The following is an 18527-nucleotide window of genomic DNA, read 5'->3' on the forward strand; positions in this document are numbered from 1 at the left end:
AGTAAAAGTATGATTATATTCATACTTATTTTGTAAAAATATAACATTTTAATTCCAAATATGTATATATGTATAGATAATTTTATTGAATAAAGAGAGATAAAAAAGTTTTATTTACGAATAAACTTGACTTTCTCTCACTGTATACCTTCTGTTTAATTTTACACAAAATTTTTTATAAACTTGGTTAATAATAATAATAATTATTATATATATATATTTGAAGGCTTGTTTGGAGTATTTTAATTTAAATAAAGAAATTAGTACAAATTTTATATATATTAATTTTATATATATATATATATATATATATATATATATATATATATATATATATATATAATTGCACTGCTTTCTCTCATGATTATATGTTATTATGTGGTCATATGTATAAGTACTATTATAATAATATATATATAGTCAGATGAAAAGTTTTTAATTAAAAAAAAATATTTTTAGCTCAAAATTATTTTTATTACCAAATTTGATCTCCATCTTTGTGTGATGCCTAAAACTTTTCATCCGACCCTCATATTATTTTTAATGTATACATGTAGCATAAATAATGTTTTCCATTTAAAATAATGAACTACGAGATCAAAGATTAGTTTTCACTCTATGCTGTATATACTTATAATTGTAAAATTAAAAATTTTATTATGCTGGATTATTTCATTAAATATTATAGAAAGTAAGTTAATAAATTGAATGATATCATAAAAATCATAAACATGATGAGTAGTAGAGATAAGTATATGTTATTGCTGCTTATCATCTATTTAAAAGAATTGTGCGTTGTAAAATATGTCAACATTCATATTGCTTTGCTCTATAAAAAACGTCTTCATAAAAAATCTACGAATTATTAAATAAGCAAAAATAGGTAACAATATATAAAACAAATAAAAAGAAAATAAATGGATAAATCAACTTAAAATATATGAAGCATAGGATGCAACACACGTAATTAGTATTCTCTTGCGAAATTATATAGAAATATTAGAAATATATATATATATATTGTTAATGTATATTTAATATACATATTAAAATTATAGGAAAACTTAATTAATATGTATACATGAACACGAAGCGAAATCTTGCAGCTGCTCCTCTCCGCACCTGTACTTTCTTTATCTATTATCGCTTAATATTGATACCATGGCTGACGACGCACCCAGCGCAGTTTCATACCGGAAGCGGTACGAATCTTTATGCTGGCACATTCTGCTGCACGCACAGTTTCTTTCACACTTTGCATGAGATTCTGAGCGTTTCCGACAAGCATGTCCGTTGCTTCTTGATCTTCTTCCGTACCTGTGTGTACACATTACAAAGATAACTATTAGATTTAGATAAAAAAATACTAAAAATTCTGGATACATCGATATATTTGTTAATACATATATCTTTCCTATAAATTTTTTTAAAGCTAATGTTACTAAATCTATTACTAGACTTGTAAAATTATTTTTGTAATATGACTCATAATTTCTCACGTACAAATAACAATTTCGTCAAATGGAATAGACGAATAATAATTATACAAATGTAATTTTATTCTAAGCTACTTGATATTCTATATTAAAATTTGTCACATTCCTCTAATGAATATTTTATTAAGTGCTGCAAGGTGAAAAAAGCTTTATTTATTATAAAATGTAATGATGCAATATGTGTAATAATTTACATGCAATATATGATTAATTACTGCTCAAATCAGGAAACTAGATGCATATAAATATCTAAAATGTATTTACTGTGCATCTCTAACAATTACATTACAAGAAATTGCGTCATAATTATTATGGCTCGAAACTTTTGTAGACGAGTTATCTAAATGCGGAATGCTTTGTAAAAATCACGTATAGTTTTTTAGCTAGTAAATCTATGCAATGCAAGCATTAATAATTATATAAAAAATACATGCATGGATGAAAATGAAAACACATATATATATTTCAGAATAGAGACTGATGATTGCTTGAAGGAAACTTTCATGAAAGTACTGTGAATCGTTTGAATTCGAATATGTCTGCTTACCATAATATATGTATACAAATGATAAATCATGAATTGCAATTGTGGCAATCGATAATAATGAAATAATGTGTATTAAATTTAAATATACGAGATATTGATATTTAACATATAGAAAATATAATGGATAGTACTATATCGAATAATTTGCTATCTAAAAATTTGCTATAAATTTTATAATACACTTACTGCAGCCAATCAATTCATCTACACCACGATGAGCAGACGTATACCAACGCGGCACATACCATTCAAAGTTCAAATAAAATATCAAAATCATTAGCCTATGTTATTCATAAAGATTGTTAAGTTAATGAATTTTATTGATGTGTAAATATAACTTGCCAGAGTTTCTGTCTCATGTATATATAATCTATAACTACATATAGTCTCATATAATATTTATAATGTATATATATCAACATTGGATAACAGTTTCACTTTCTCGCATTCCTCTTCAAGGAAAAAAGTAGGAGTCGCATGCACTTCAATGCTGTATGTATCGCAGTGTGTGAAAATCAATCGATATCAAATCTTTAAAAGAACGAAATAAACGCCATCAAAAGAGAAAGATAGATAAAGAGACGATAACATTAAGTACAAGTTTGCAACTTCTTTACCATAAAGCATCAGCTCTTCCCAGGTCGGGAGTGTCTCTATATGCAAAGGATTTAATTTTTTTCATTAATATATATAGTAATTCTCACACATGTTTCTGTTAAGCAATGTTTTGTCGGAATCATCCCATTATATCATTCCAAAGAGAGAGTCATTTACAGATGTTTCTTAATAGTTTAATTTAAGCTTGGCAAAGTCACGATCTTATTTTTTTATCGGATATGAACTGATATGTAAATATGTATGTAAAAGGAGATATAAACTGTACCTTGTGCCCCGAGCATAGTGGCTTTTACCGTGGACAGTATCTTCAGTTGTGTTCCGATAGTAGGTATACGCTCGCAAACTTGAAGAAGATTCTGAAGAAACCATTAAGCGACGTTAGATTCTCTTACATATAAATTTTAACAACAATAACAAAAATTATTTTAGATATTTATAGATAAAATAGCATTTTTGCACGTACCGTACGAATACGTTTATCAGTGCATTCTCTAGCGAGTTCTTTCGCGAGACGAGTCACTTCCTGAGAAGCTTCTGCAATTGCTTTCGCGCATGCGATTAAATCTCGTTTATTACCACCTTCACCTCTGACCAATCCAGATAATCTTCCCATTAATATAGCCATCTTCTTCGCCGCAGCAATGATCTCATTATCTTTGCTCGACCATTGTCGTACCTCTTGATGTAAACCATGGGCAGCCATCTATACAAGTTTAAATATAACTTATGTTTAATATTTTGTAATTTGCACATATTTATATATTGTATATTTTATACACAGGATGTCTATTCAAATTTTAGATTTAAATTGTAAAAAAATTCCTTGATCTTCCCTCCAGATATTTTTGTTCACAGTTCCAAATTAAAAAAAATATTTTAAAGATTTTTTTGTAATTTTTAAAATAAACTTTCTTATTGCATTTTCTAATGCTTTTTATTTATACGAAGGAAAAGCACAGAACCAGTTAAATTTCAAATGTTAGATTTGCGAATGTACTAAAAAACTGAAGCTTTAAAATCAACATTTTTCATAACATTTTCATTTTTTTTATCATTAAAAATTACAATAAAGAATATGCATTGTATATTCAATATTTTATTAAGATTTTAAATATATGAATAAAAGTATATGTATAATTATATGTAGTAATATATACATATATATATATACATATATATATATATAATTATATATTTTCAATTATATTATATAATTCAGAACTTGGCTCATCAGCAAATTGCTAATTGTTTACAGTATAAAAACAAAATTATCAAAGAGAGAATCGTTTTTCAAAAATTCCTCAAGTCTATAAAATTCCCTGATTTTTCTAGATATAAAAGAAATCCTTGAGATTTCAGTTGGCATGTAATACATGCAAACCAAGTGTACAATATTTTTCTCTTACCATTATCGGTTGATTGGGTTGAGGAGCGTGCATAAACATTTCTTCTTCGTCGTCTGTCTCGGGAGGTGGAGGCCTCGGAGGTGGAATATCGCCTCCTGGCAAAGGCGGGCGAGGAGGTGCCACTTCTGTACGCAAGAAATAAATAAGACATCTCTTAATACAATTTTATAATATATTATAATACTCTGTCTCTTTTCTGTTGTCCACAGAAAGATACACATGAAACTCTAGAACAATCTGTTATAAACAATCACAATCACAATAACATTTTTAAACAATAAAAAATTGACACACTGTATGCATTATTTCGATGTACAGTATGTAAACAAAAGCATTTAATGTATAAAATAAATATAAGCAAACTGTTGTAAATGTAATTTACAACCTTTACTTTAATAATATTATATTGAGAGTGTGACAAAATGGTTATTTCATACAGATGCTCTGTCTGATACATCTTATTGAAGAAAAAATGCAGAAGTTGATGTTATAAGAGTATACAAACATGTTTGGATAATTACCATCATCAATATTATAATCGTAATAATCTGGTAATCCATGTAGCATTAAGAATAGAAATGCATCACATTAAAATATGAGATAAATTGGACATGTAGGAAATGCTTCTACATGCATGTAATTAAGTATTGTATTAGCATCATGCTTGGATACAAAACTCTACATGTCTATCAGTAATTGATATTTTATGTCAATAAGTTTATTATTAATCTTTCTTTATATCCACCATTAAAATAAATATCAACTATATAAGGGTAGAAGAAGTTAAAAAATAATGTTTAACTTTGTTAATGTTATCTGTAACATGATAATAATTATGAATCACTCTGATATTATTGAGATATTATTGCAAAAGACAGCATATATGAATGATTGAGCAAAATGCAGCTTGATTGATTAAATATAGAAGATAGAAATGTTAAAAATTCATCTTAGACTTTTGCACAAATGTATAATGAAACTTGTATCATACATTATATCGTACCTGTATCATACATTGTATCATGTATTTTTATATCGTAAATAATATTATGTTCTTTTTCTAGACTTGGCCATGTTATATATAACATTATACCTAATCATATTCGTAACATTTTGTTTAGTACAGTACGAGCTTTATCTTCAGCCATTGCATGCTTTATAACAGGGATAAATAAGAGGACATGAAAAAAACAGTAAATAATCATTTATGGCCCAAAAGAATTGTATAGATTACCTCCGTCGAAAATTGACTTTTCTAACTCGTTGTCAGAGGCCAGTTCTTGATATAAAAGATCGGGATTCTCTACTAATTGGAGCAAATATAATTAATCTTATAGTCTGACATCTCAATAAATTTAAGTTTTTTATCATTATTATTCTGATCTGCATTTTACATATGATAAAAATGAACGCGAGAGAATATTATTGCAATGGATTTTATCGATTTTAATCTAGCATATTATGTGTAGCTTTGCTTCATGAATACGCGAATTTTCTAATTGAAAAAATGTCATGAATGAAAGATAGCAAGCGTAAAAAAAACAGATTATATAACACTTGTTATATATTCGTTTTTATGATATCATAGATTTCTCTTTAAATTATATTAATGTACACTTTCCAAATTTCAATTTTTTGAAAAATTTTAAAGAAACGTATCTTTATAAACTGACCAAACAATCATGCATAAATCATTTCATGCTGAAAAAAATACCTTTTTTGGAGTAATTATATTTGGTTGGAATTTGTTCATCTGTAAAAGATACATTAGAGAGATATATATTTTTTTCTTTAATATATAACATAGATTAATATTGTGTATCTTTTACTTTCCAATGCAATATTTGACATGTTATCTATAATTATTAAAATGTTTTTAACTTTAGACATTTATACATTTGTATATGTATATAAAAATTGCTGTTATATACTTTAAAAGTGGTATTATAAGAAAATAAATAATAATCTACTTTAACAAATAAAAATTAGATGACTTGATAGTTTATGTAAAATGAGTATTTTTTTTCTAATATAACAAGCATTCTATTTCATAGTTATATATTTATCTATGTATTTAATATATGCAAAAACATAAAATTTTTATTAGTGGAATATAAAATATATTTTCTAATCTGTCTTTTTTTTTCTTATACCAAATCTGTAAGAATTATAGAATTATGTAACAAATTATCGGAAAACAAGTAATAAAGAAGTATTACTATTATCAATTAACCATTCCCTCAAATGTTTTAATTATGTCGATTAATATTATAAAAAAAATAATTATATAACCATTAATGTTTTCGTTTTTATTAATAGAACCATATTTAAAAAAAATTATTACTTATTTCTAAGAATATTCCATATTAAAAAAAAACTTACCATCATTAATACGTAACTGTGACATTTCCAGAGGCGGTACCAAATCTGGTTGGACTATAATGGCTTTACGAACTTGCCCGACGTTGGCTAATAGCTAAGAGAGAAAAAAAACACAATATACATTAATAAAACATACATATTATACGTTACAACTTTTACGAGATATGCTATTAGAATGAGATACGCACTGCCCGATTACTTTCTCTCCAGCGTGATATTGCAGAGCTGTCATTGATGTTCATTGCCACTAATTTAGCATCTTGAACCATTGGAGCAACACCTTTAATTTAACATAAAGCAATTGATTAATAAAATATCTCAAAAAAAAATTTTCAAATTTTATTAAAATTCGAATTAATTCACAATAAAAAATTGTTAAATTAAAAACAGTTTTTATTTTCATACATGTATATGTATTTATCGTAGGCAAATGGTTATTTTAGGAAAATAGAAATAAAAATTATTTTGTAAAGCAAAAATAGTGAATATTTAAAAATAAAAATTTAGTATGTTTAATAATATACATACTTCTTTGATATTTTTACTTCTATGCAAACAATACACTAATACATAGTCTTGTTTTATATAAAATGCATAATATATATTATATAAAAAATGAAAACCTCACAATACAAATTTATGACAAATTTAAGAAACCAGTGACAGTTCATGATAAATATGTTTTATTGCAAAAATGTTCTCTTTATGCTTTTTTAAATTAAGATTTTTTGTCTCATCAATTAACTAATTAGAAAGAGTAATGTATGCCCTTGAAAAATATAGAATTTTGACGTTTCTTAAAATATCTATGTTTAGAACATTACACAACAATAAATACTTTACTAGCGACTGGATTGAATAAGCTCATATATATATCATTTTGTCCCTATAAGCTCACATTGATAATAATATCTACAGCATGTTTCTATAAACTTGCAAATTCTGGATTAGTTTTCAATTAATTATCTTATTATTCCTATTAAACTGAAATACTCGAATTTTTCCAGTATTTTTGCTTTACAAAATAATTTTTATTTCTATTTTCCTAAATAGGGTTCAGACAAATGCTGTTTGCCTAGGAAAATAGCATTTAAACACAAATAAACGAATGAAAGCCATTTAAACAGCCAGATAGCATTTGTGTACTCAAAAGCTATTTTCCTAAAATAACCCTTTGCCTACGACAAATATATTAATATATAGATTATATATATGTTAGATAACGAGGAAATAAAAAAATATACTAAACGTTTAAATAGTGCACTCACTGTTTTGAAGGATATCAGTAGCGTGATTTACTCTTTGTATGAAGGCAGGGTCTTCACTATTGTCGCTTTCCTGTTTCGCTACGAGTATAACTCGATTCGCGAGACGCGCGATAGCTGCCGTGTTATCGACCATCTTCTGCGGGAGACCCTTGGCGATAGCCTCCTCGCAAAGGAACGAATGTTTTTGCATCTGTTCCTCGGATGTTCTGATAAAATCGCCGCTGTCAGTCGCCTCGTCGCACAATGCTCGCGCTCTCTGCATCGTCTCTGCGTATTGCTGTCGCAAATTTTCAAAGTGCTCATCCGCAGCTTTGCTGTCTGGATAAGTCATGCGAATTCGTCCAGCGTTGATCAATTGCGGCGTTAGAGATTCCACTTGCGAGGCACTGGCAGTTAACGCTTCGGCCAGTTTCTTATTCCCTCCGCTTCCTGTAATAACGCAATAATTTTTCAAAAAGAACCAAAGAATATTTCTTTAAAAGAAAATTATATTTCATATATATATATTTTAATTAGATTTAATATTTAAAAGGAAATATCTTTAGCAATTATTTTTATTTCTTCATCTTTCAAAGAATTGGGATAAATGTTTCTTTTTTTATCCAAAAAAAAAAAAACATACCACCAGCTGCGACCATTCTTGCCGTCTTTGCCGCTCTATTCGAGAATGTCTGCAGCGTGCATGTCTTATCGTTGAAGTTTTGATCGCGTCCTGGTGTGCCCGCAGGTGTTAAAACAGCGTCTGTGAATTGCTTCAGAGGTGTCGTGATGTCGATGAAATCTTCGACGACGCGAGATACGACGGCCTGTTGTATCCTATTCTTCAATTCGTAGAGCTTATGAGACAGCTGGCGGGCGATTTCCTGAGCGCGTGGAGTATTGCCCTGACCATGGGCGCAGAGATCGGCAAGCTGATGCGACAAATTGTCCACCTCGTCGCATAATTGCAAAATTTCCGCCTTATGTATACCTGGCAAACCCTCGGCCACCTATTTTTTCCAACACAAGATTGTCGATGATAGCGAAAATTGCGAAGGCTTCAAGAAAAATAATCTATACACACTCAAAAAAATATTTTGCTAATGTAGATGGATTTCTAGATGTCTTAATTAAAAAATTTAAATTTATTGCTACTTTTTGTATCTATAGCAGCAATATTCTAGCAATACCTCTAGAAGATTTAGATCCCATTGCCAAATATTACTAACAAATATAATTGTCCTTGACATTAGGCCTTAAAGATAGACATCACAGACAAATTTTCTGTCTAAATTACACTAATAGTACAGAAATAAATTCTGTCTCTGTCATTTAAATTGATTAAGTGCAAAACATATGCAGTATCACAGTATTTGCTAATAATTTATCTGTTTCAGTGAATTTTTTACACCTGGAGAATTTTTGTTGAAGTTGCAAAATCATTTTTTTGAGTGCACAACAGAGCGCCACAGGCATCGCGAATTTTCTCTCGATAAAAAAGAATCTTGAATAATCTCGAATACTCGACATCGTGTAAATAGAATTTATTTTAGCAGTAACTTTAAACATTTGCCAAACTTCAAATTAGAATTCTGCCCAGCTAAATTTAAATCTGTGAAATTTTAATTTTGAGCATAGCAAGTATATTTAAAAATTCTGCTAAAATAAATACCATTAAAATTGTTAAATAATGAATTAAAGAATATTGTTAATTAAAGCCGTTGGACAAAATGCGCGGTGCTTAGAACGCTTCTCGTAGCTCATCTGCCTATAATATTGACAATATACATTATACATTGTGAAAACATAACGAAAAGTATTTACAGACTCACATTTGCTATAGGTTGCTCATTCTTTCTATGCGCAGCATTGAAGATATTAAGCATTATAGAGTGAAAATGTGACTAATTTGAAATATAAAAGAAATCGACGATAATAACGCGCAACTATATATAATCATTTCATCACATATATATGATAAATGTTTAATATAATCAAAAGGAAAAAGTTATAATGATTACATTGAAGAGTTGATACATTACCTTCTTTCCTTCGTGTATTATTAAAGCTATAGCCCTTTTACCGAGTCCCTTGTCATCGTGCTGTGGATTCAAAAGCCACTTGTTTGCTTGTTCTAATCGACCCGCTACTGTGTGTGCCGTCTGTGCGGTTCCCGATTTATCCGCTGCCACCAAAGCGGACGCTATCGAGCCGCGGAGTTCGTTCAATTTCTCTTTTATACCGCGTGCTAAGGCTTCCGCTTGAGGTGTAGTACCTTTACAGATATAGATATAGTTATTTAAGGTCGAGTCTTGTATCAATAGATATAAAATTTTTATAATATACGGTTGATGTAACAACCTTTTTCATTTTGACGCAGTTCGCAAAGGGCATCGGTCATAGTAACAATCTGGGAAGCCAATTTAGACAAAGGTTCTGCTTGCGATGGAGGTAGATAACGTTCTGCCAAACGCGACGCTTGTTCTATTATTTGGCGAAGGCTCTTTTCTCCTACGCCACCTCTTAGAGCCAGTCCGTCGTCTAGCCAATCGTAAGCTGCTCGTATCCTGGATTCTATAGCACTCTGAGCCTTCTTCAGCACCTAATAAGAATAAAATTATATTACACTTTAGAGTTTTTGATAAGCTGCAGTCTCATACACATCAAGACAAGGCAACAACTAACAGTCAATTGATCTGCATCCCATTCCTCTTCATCGTATGTAGTCAATTGCAACACTCGAATAATTTCATTCAATTCATCGGACATTCTGCCAGACAAGTAGTTGCGATTTTCTGCCGCCTCATCAGCCCCTTTCCCACCTTGTGAAATAATATGGATGAAAATCTTCATGGAGCAGATCAGAATAGGAGCGAGTGTTTTGACCTAGAAAAGTCAAAGTATTAAACATAGTTGTTTGACATGTTAAGGGATATCAACATTTTTTCACATTTATAATTATATTTACTTGATCTAAGCAGCGCACTAATATCTCTCTGTGTACTTGATGCGTCAGCTCCTTCTCACGAGCGCTCACTTCTCTTGAGACCTTGCTTAGGCATGGACTTAAATTCTTAAGAAAATGCACCAGGTCTTCCATTGTTTCAATAACTTCGGTAACGGCCAGATAATCTAACACACGTTTGCATTCTCGTATGATCTTTCGTACTTCACTCTCGTCGAAACAGAGAAGCAAGGAACTAGTGCCTTGCAAAATACCACGTGATCCCTCTATAAGCTTCTTCCTAAAATGAAAAACATCATAAGTTTGTTACGCATATAAAATTCACACAAGTAATGTCATATAAAGTTTCATAAATTGCACCTAGCAGGTCCAGAATATGGATCCTGTTTCAGCATGGCCGACGCTTCCTCCAAAAGACGAGAAGCACCTTCGACACGTTGCAGTGCCGCAGGCATGTCTTGTTTAAGTAAGGCATCATCGGATGAGTTTATTGTTTCCTTTCCGACCTGTAAATTAAAATAGAGACACATAGTAAGAATAAAAAAAAATACACAGAATTGAATAAAATAAATTAATTTTTATTAAAAAAAGTTAAATATTCAAGTTTTTATTTTATATATATATAAACTTACTTTCACAAGATTGGTCACAGCCATACTGACAGCCTGTACAGGCCGTCCCAAGTCTGGCATTGCATTTCCATCTTCAGCTTCTTCATGTAAAATGACAAGTCTTGAGACCTGTGGAAAATAATTATTAATAAATGTTTTTACAAGTGTTTTGATTTAAATAGTTTAAATAATATGGCAAAGAGTACAATAGAGTATTTTTCTCCAATTTTAATTTACATATATAAAATAATAATAATAATAATAATAATAATAATAATTTCCATAAGTTGTTTGACTTTTGAGCTAAAAATAATTTTTAATTTTTTGTTTGTTAAATAATATCTTAAATTTATAACACTTCCTGTATATACTTCATGTACAAATAATATTTTGACAGTTTAATTTAGGTTCTTTTAATTATTTTTTTTCAATATGTAATAAAAAAAATTTATAATTTTTATTTTGTTAATTTAATTACAGTTAATGATAATATAACTAGTCATTAGATATAGTAAAATGTACAGTATCTTAAACTTGTTTACATATGTATATATATATATATATATATATATATATATATATATATATATATATATATATATATATATATTCTGTACAGAATTAGATATGTATATAATTAGAATATAAAGGTAACATATATCTTTAATATACATCTTTGTAAAATAAATGACAAAAATATATATGTATTTGAATTAAGCATACAAAATATATGAAAAATATGGAATGACAGCTGGTTCATTAATATCAAAGTATGCATGAATGTGTGGGATGCTGTAACACCAGCATGTCCTTTTTTGGAAATGTTGGACTAATAATGCAGGGAACATCTTTCTGTATGCTAAAGGGATTGAGTTACATTTCAGAAATTGTGATACCATCAGAAAGATGGATTTAGTAGGCCTGTCCTATATACAGAGTATGATGTCATAGTTCTATATAAAGCATTCTTCAGAGATGAAATGAGAGGGTTACTCTCTGTAAATATGACTTGTGTGATAAACTCGCACATCCACTCTGCCAAACGTGGCAACATGGATTATTATCGCAATGACAATTTAAAAAAACAATAATTAAAAGATAATTTTACAACAAACAAACAAGGAAAATGTTTAAATCGTCAGACATAAGTGTTAAATAAAGCAGATAATACGAGCGATAATACATTTGTCATATAAATATAAAATAATAATTTATTTTACAATTGTCAATAATTTATTTACAATTTTTCAACAAAAAATATATATTTCTCGAATATATCTCTTCTAGATCTCTTGAAATGGAGGTTGCGCTATTAAATTAACGGCATATATTTTTTGCTTTCCTAATAAAGATCCGGAGGATCGAAAATTCAAAGACGAATTTCCCAATCGAAGCAGTTTGAAGACGAAAAAAATCACGCGGGGAGAAGTCTTTTGACATTTTTATTACCTGCTGAGCCACTGGTTCGAGAATACTCTCAATAGTTTTGGTGTGGAAGACAGGCATTTTGATCGCTTCTTATTACGATGTAAAAAAAGGACAACGAGAAAAGGAAAAAGAAAGAATTTCGTTGCACCAAATCGCGAGAAATAATTCAAGTAAGAACGGAAGGCTTTAGGATGGATAATTAGGTAACACCCATTACGGGTAAGCACGATCCGTCAACTGCCGTCAACCTGACCGAAAGACAGACGAATAAACGCGAAGACAGTGCTGTAGCTTGCACATCTGGGCCCCTCGGTAAAGTTTTATTATTAAAACATTTTTCAGAATTAAGAATAAACCCAGCAAGCAAGAAACATTAAATTAATATTTAAAAACATTAATTTTATGTAAATATTCGTAACGTTTTGACATAATGTTTTATAAATATTTATATTACAATGCTAAAATATATGATATATATGAAAGCTGCTTTCAATCTATTCTTTTATTGTATCTTTTGTTATAATAAAATAAAATAAAAAAATATAATATAAAGAAATAAATGAGAGATTTATTGTGTCTTTTGTTATAATAAAATAAAATAAAAAAATTAAATATAATGAAATAAACGAAAGAAAGAAGTTTCTGCTTTAAATACTCTAATTGCAAAGAGATTCTCTAGATATCAATATCAAAGTAAAAATTTATCCAGTTTATAATAACATCATCTAAATAAAAATTAAAAAATTAAGAGCATATTTAGGTTTTGATATTATATATTCAAATTTTTTTACATTGTTTATGTACATAATATTCATTGCATTAAGTTTCTCAATACAATATTCCTTTCTTCTTTCCTATATATACACATTGTAAAATGTGCATATAAGATCATTCATTATGTCTTCACACTTTGTCCTATTTTTTCCTTCGCATCTTTTTTAATTCACTCTGCTGCATCGCAGCGTTGCCGTAAATTTCGATTACTTTGCGTTTGCGTTCGGCATCGCTCTTAATTTGTTGCGCGATCTGTACTTTAGTTAAAAAGTCTCGGTCCCTTCTTATCTCGCGAATAGCGCCCTTGAACTCTCTTTTGTACTTGTGTAGCAATTTCTCTCTTTCCGCTTTTTCTTTCGACATCGGTTTATGGTGCTTTCCATCATATCTGTAATAAGATATTAAATTAATATCATATATAATGTACTACAAATAGTATCCTATATATATATAACGAATGTTTCTAACATATATTATTTTGAAAATTATACATGTATACATTGTAAAAGAACTAAATTTTTTTAATGAATAAAAAAATTGTAAAATTAAATAAAAAAAAATTATAAAATAATAATTACACTGTCATTATTTTTGGCTCATATGTCCTTAAAGGTTTCGGTTTTTTCTTCTCGAGTACAATATACTCCAATTTCTTGCTTTGTAAAAGCTTGAGATCCTTCCGTAGTTGTTTTATATGACTTCTTATGTTTTGTGGATACTTCTTGAATTTATTTATCTTTAATAATTTATGAATAGGCTCAAATATTGAATATACCGCTTCTAATTCTTGAAGTTGATTTTTGAATTCTATAATCAGATTTACTGCAGTCAATAAAGCTTTTATTCTAAATTCTTCATCTAATTCCTCATGGACTAAATCCCTTGCAAACATATTTGCGCCATTTAAATCATCAATTGTGATTTCAGTTTTACTACTTATCACTAGGACTTTAAATGTTGTTTTAAATGGTGGTATAATTTTCACTTTTTGTGTCATCTCTGTCGCTGCGTATATAATTCCTCGTAAAAAATTTATCACTGAGGGTGCAAATCGTTTGCTTAATACTGTATACTGTAAATTTCAAAAACATTTAATATAGTATATGTCTCTCCAATTTTAATAACTATAGTAAAAAAATTAGCTATAATTACCTCTAAAATAAGTGTGCATATAAAAAGACCTTTTGAAATATCGCTTCGATATTTCTTGATATGGGCTCTCAGCAATATTTCTGACATAAATACTAAGCAAGGAGTGACAATAGGATGTCTGAAGTCCGACGTTGGAAACAACAAAGACACTAGTTTAAAAAATATAAGCTGAAACCAATAAAGATACATCATATATGTAAACCATAAATATTACACAAATATGTGATAATAATATGTCATAGATTGTTAATTTTTATTCATGTATTTATTCTAACTTCAAAATCTGTACAGTCTTCTTTTTTAAACATAATTTTAACATTTTATATTTGAATATTGGACATATTTTTTATTTTTATATTCAAAAATACAAAAAATAAGAAAAAAAAAATATATATATATATGTCTTTTTTCCAAAAATATTTATATTTATTTACTTATATAATATTTAGCAACAAAAGAAAATACAATTAGTTAGAGGAACTTTATATATAATATCTTACCGTATCCATGCCAGGATATCTTTTTTTATTTTTTGCAAATTTATGATACTTTTCTTTAAGCACTTCTTCTACATAATTTTTGGTATTTGATGGATTTAAATGTGCTAGATCATAAAGATAAGGACACAATCTAGAATAAAAATCATAATAAATTATATATATATATATATATATATATATATATATATATATATATATATGTATACATGTGTAATATACTTAAAATTATAAAGCATAAATTATTTTTACCTGTTAAAGATTTGAAAGCATTTGATTAGATCATCAGCATTCTCTGTGGAAGCGTAATTATTTATATGTTGTAGCAAATATACAAATAGATTTGTCATTTTTTCTTTGTTTTTGCCATTTAATGTCCAATGATTACATTTTATAATACGATCTATGATGATAGATTGATACTCTGCATTATGATTTTCTAACAATTTTTCTAATTCGTCAAAGCTCTCTGGTGCATCATATGTGTAAGGCAATTCTTTGCGTGCCTCCTCCATGATTTCTTTTCGCTTCAAAAGATCATTTCTTATCTCTTCTTGTTTATTTTTATCAACATTCTCTACATAGGTACTATCATTATTCTGTTTTAATAATGATTTTGGACAAATTTGATCCAATTGATTTGTCTGGGTAATCTGACCTTTGGTCAAGTTCTCAGCAAATTTAACATGTTTTTCAATGGTTTTATTTCCTTCATCTTCACTAGATGAATCAGATACTTTTAAATCTGCCAAACTATCTTCAGACTCTTCGCCATCCAATTCTTCAGTTTTTGAATCTTTGTTATTCAGATCTATCTCAGAATTATTTGCATCATTAGATGATTCTGAACATGGTTTTTCCCGACTTTCATTATCATCCTTTCTTGTTTTTATTGTATCTTTCTCAGCAATGCTCTCTGATTCATTTGTTTTCTCTTCATCATTAATATCAGCATCATTAACTTCATTGTTATCAATATTACTATCTTCTTCATCACTGATATCCTTAACATCATTAACCAATGAATTAATGTCATTATCGTCAGTATCATCAACAACAGCTTCAACCATGAAACCATCATCAAGATCATCAGCAGATTTATGCTTATACCGATTACTAGTATCAGATACAAATCCTTTCATTCTTGCCAATCTATCAGTTTCAAGCTGTTCCAATTTTTTTTTCTCTTCTTGAATAATTTCTTCTTCTGATTTTAACTTTTCAGATGGATTACCTCTAGCTTCAAATATTAACTGTCGTACAGCAATATCATAAGCATCAGCTTTCACATTCTCGCTATCATCTTTCGACTTCTTGGAGGCAGACACAATAGGCAGGAGATCTTTCCATTCGGAATCAAGTTTCTCCGTCAGATCTATCGTTTGCTCGCGTATCTTCTGTTTCTCCGCCTTACGTTTCTTCGATTCCGCAATGAGCTGATCAATTAGATCTTTTCTGGACAATGTAGAGTCCGCTCTTGACAGAACCCCTCCACCAAAATGGGCTTCCTCTACAAAATTCCTATCCAGTTTGCCGCTAACGTCATCGTCGAATTCGTCGTCGCTCTTAGGATCATCAAATTTCTCGATCTCTTCGAGAGTCTGACCCCTGTGGGTCAATACTTCATCGTCATTTAAATTGAAGATATTCTTCTTTTTATGCATTTTCATGCGTTCCATGGCAAATCTTGCCATCGCTTTATCCTCCGAGCTCATGGCAGAATTTCTCTCGCCTATACGTTTATCCAGGAAGACATTGTCTTTGTTCTTCAACTTGTACTCTTGAAGTAGACTGTGCTTACGCTTGTTAATAGCTTTCGCCCTTGATACTCCTGGAAGTCCACGATCATTCTTACTCTTCCGACCCAGTACATTCTGTTTGTCTCGATTAATATGCACTTCAAACGGATTTAGCTGTTTTTTGTTCTTCTGAGCCCGTTTTTGTTGCGCGAACTCGGACAAGTTCTTTTTCTTAGCTTTAACCATTTTGTATGACAGGGCTTTGCGTAAATAATAACAGATTAAACCAACTCTAGCGTGCGAAAATCAAAACGAGCTTAATCTTGTATATTATTTACAATTTAAAAACAATACATTATTGTTTATCAATTACTATACACAGTCTCACGTGTAGCATTTGGCGGTGTAACCTAACCTCCAATCTCCAACGGATAACAGTCGACAAAACACATGGCACATGGCATCGCGGGGAAAAGTTGGTAACTTCATGTCGCTGCATGTCTGCTGCCAACATACGTCTAGTTATATCTATTGAGCCCTAGAAAGACCTACATGAAGCTAGCCGACAGAAATTATATTTGATTTTGTAATTAAGAAATTATTAATTTACAAACGTAAATATTGGTAAATTTGTAAACCACAAATGATTTCCTATCAATTACAGTTACGAGTTATTACAAATCTGTTTATTACTAAAAAGTGTCGGCTGACATCATGACTAAAATAAAAAAACTTCCCTAATAGCACACATGTTCAAAAGATGTTTTTAAGAAATCCATAGAATGTTAAAATATATTTTAATATCTTGTGGATCTTAAAAATGGACTCATATTTAATCAATCACGAACGAAATAATACAGTTAGAAAGATTAAAAATAATCAAATTTAATAATTTCTGTCGGTTAGTTTCATATAAGTTCTAAAAAGTTTATATCAAAATTGAGATTGAAGATTAAAATTTAAAAAAGAAATTAGCTCCTTTTGTTTTGATTAATAAAAAAAAATTCTAATCTTTAATTTTCAAAAGAAAAATTATTTCTTAATTTTCAAAAAAATATACACAACTTTTTCTAATTATTAATAATATATATATTAAACAAGGAAATATATGTATATATATTAATCATAAAATTTTGATTGTATATGAATAAAATTTAATTAAAAATTATAATTTCATAGTTTTAATTGATAAAATTTAAATATAAACACTATATATATGTAATCTTTAATAATATTATAATTAAAATATTTTTTTATCAAAAAAGTTTTTTTCTTTTTTATTCTCAACGCATACGTAGTCTACAAAGATTCTTTATGCTTCTATCATATGATTATAATAAAATATTTTTTAAGCAAAATAATTTTTCAAAAATATATTTTAAGAAACATTTTTTGGGAAAGGATTTAAAAAAGTAATTTTTTTAAAGGAAAATGTATACTTTTTGTAAACGGATTTTTTAAAAAGATTTTTCGAAATGTGGTTTTCAAATATAGACATAAATGAGAATTTCTTAATTAATTATGTATTCATTTTATATTCAATCCAGACTTATTGTATTAAGCAGAATTTAAATATAAGCGGGAAGAATGGCGAACCAATCAAAAATAACTATCTTATATTATGACTTATTATAGGCTCTCTAGAATCCGACAAGGATATAAAAA

The 18527-nt window shown here is 28.9% G+C and overlaps 2 protein-coding genes across 6 annotated transcripts; both read right to left on the bottom strand.

The window, feature by feature from the left end:
- Window positions 1-349: 349 nt before the first annotated feature.
- Vinc (vinculin) lies at window positions 350-12961 on the bottom strand. 5 transcript variants are annotated; one of them, XM_072911312.1, is made up of 18 exons: window positions 12722-12961; window positions 11294-11401; window positions 11022-11167; window positions 10665-10941; window positions 10382-10582; window positions 10058-10298; window positions 9739-9971; window positions 8340-8706; window positions 7718-8146; window positions 6638-6729; window positions 6450-6543; window positions 5782-5820; window positions 5302-5373; window positions 4589-4615; window positions 4068-4192; window positions 3125-3364; window positions 2927-3017; window positions 350-1317 (listed from the first exon to the last, which is right to left on the bottom strand). In XM_072911312.1, the coding sequence occupies exons 1-18, from the start codon at window positions 12776-12778 to the stop codon at window positions 1148-1150; spliced, it is 3009 nt and encodes a 1002-aa protein (XP_072767413.1). In that variant the 5' UTR covers window positions 12779-12961; the 3' UTR covers window positions 350-1147. The 5 variants fall into 5 exon arrangements, with proteins under 5 accessions (XP_072767413.1, XP_072767414.1, XP_072767417.1 ...); XM_072911315.1 differs by lacking the exon at window positions 350-1317 and adding an exon at window positions 2469-2696; XM_072911313.1 differs by lacking the exon at window positions 4589-4615.
- A 494-nt stretch (window positions 12962-13455) lies between these two features.
- On the bottom strand, window positions 13456-17329 carry L(3)07882 (Nucleolar protein 14 homolog l(3)07882). The gene is made up of 5 exons (XM_072886433.1): window positions 15376-17329; window positions 15127-15256; window positions 14627-14794; window positions 14053-14546; window positions 13456-13862 (listed from the first exon to the last, which is right to left on the bottom strand). The coding sequence occupies exons 1-5, from the start codon at window positions 17106-17108 to the stop codon at window positions 13616-13618; spliced, it is 2772 nt and encodes a 923-aa protein (XP_072742534.1). The 5' UTR covers window positions 17109-17329; the 3' UTR covers window positions 13456-13615.
- Between the last annotated feature and the right edge of the window lie 1198 nt (window positions 17330-18527).

This window comes from Anoplolepis gracilipes, chromosome 2 (assembly GCF_047496725.1).
Source record: "Anoplolepis gracilipes chromosome 2, ASM4749672v1, whole genome shotgun sequence".
Classification (NCBI taxonomy): Eukaryota; Metazoa; Arthropoda; class Insecta; order Hymenoptera; family Formicidae; genus Anoplolepis; species Anoplolepis gracilipes.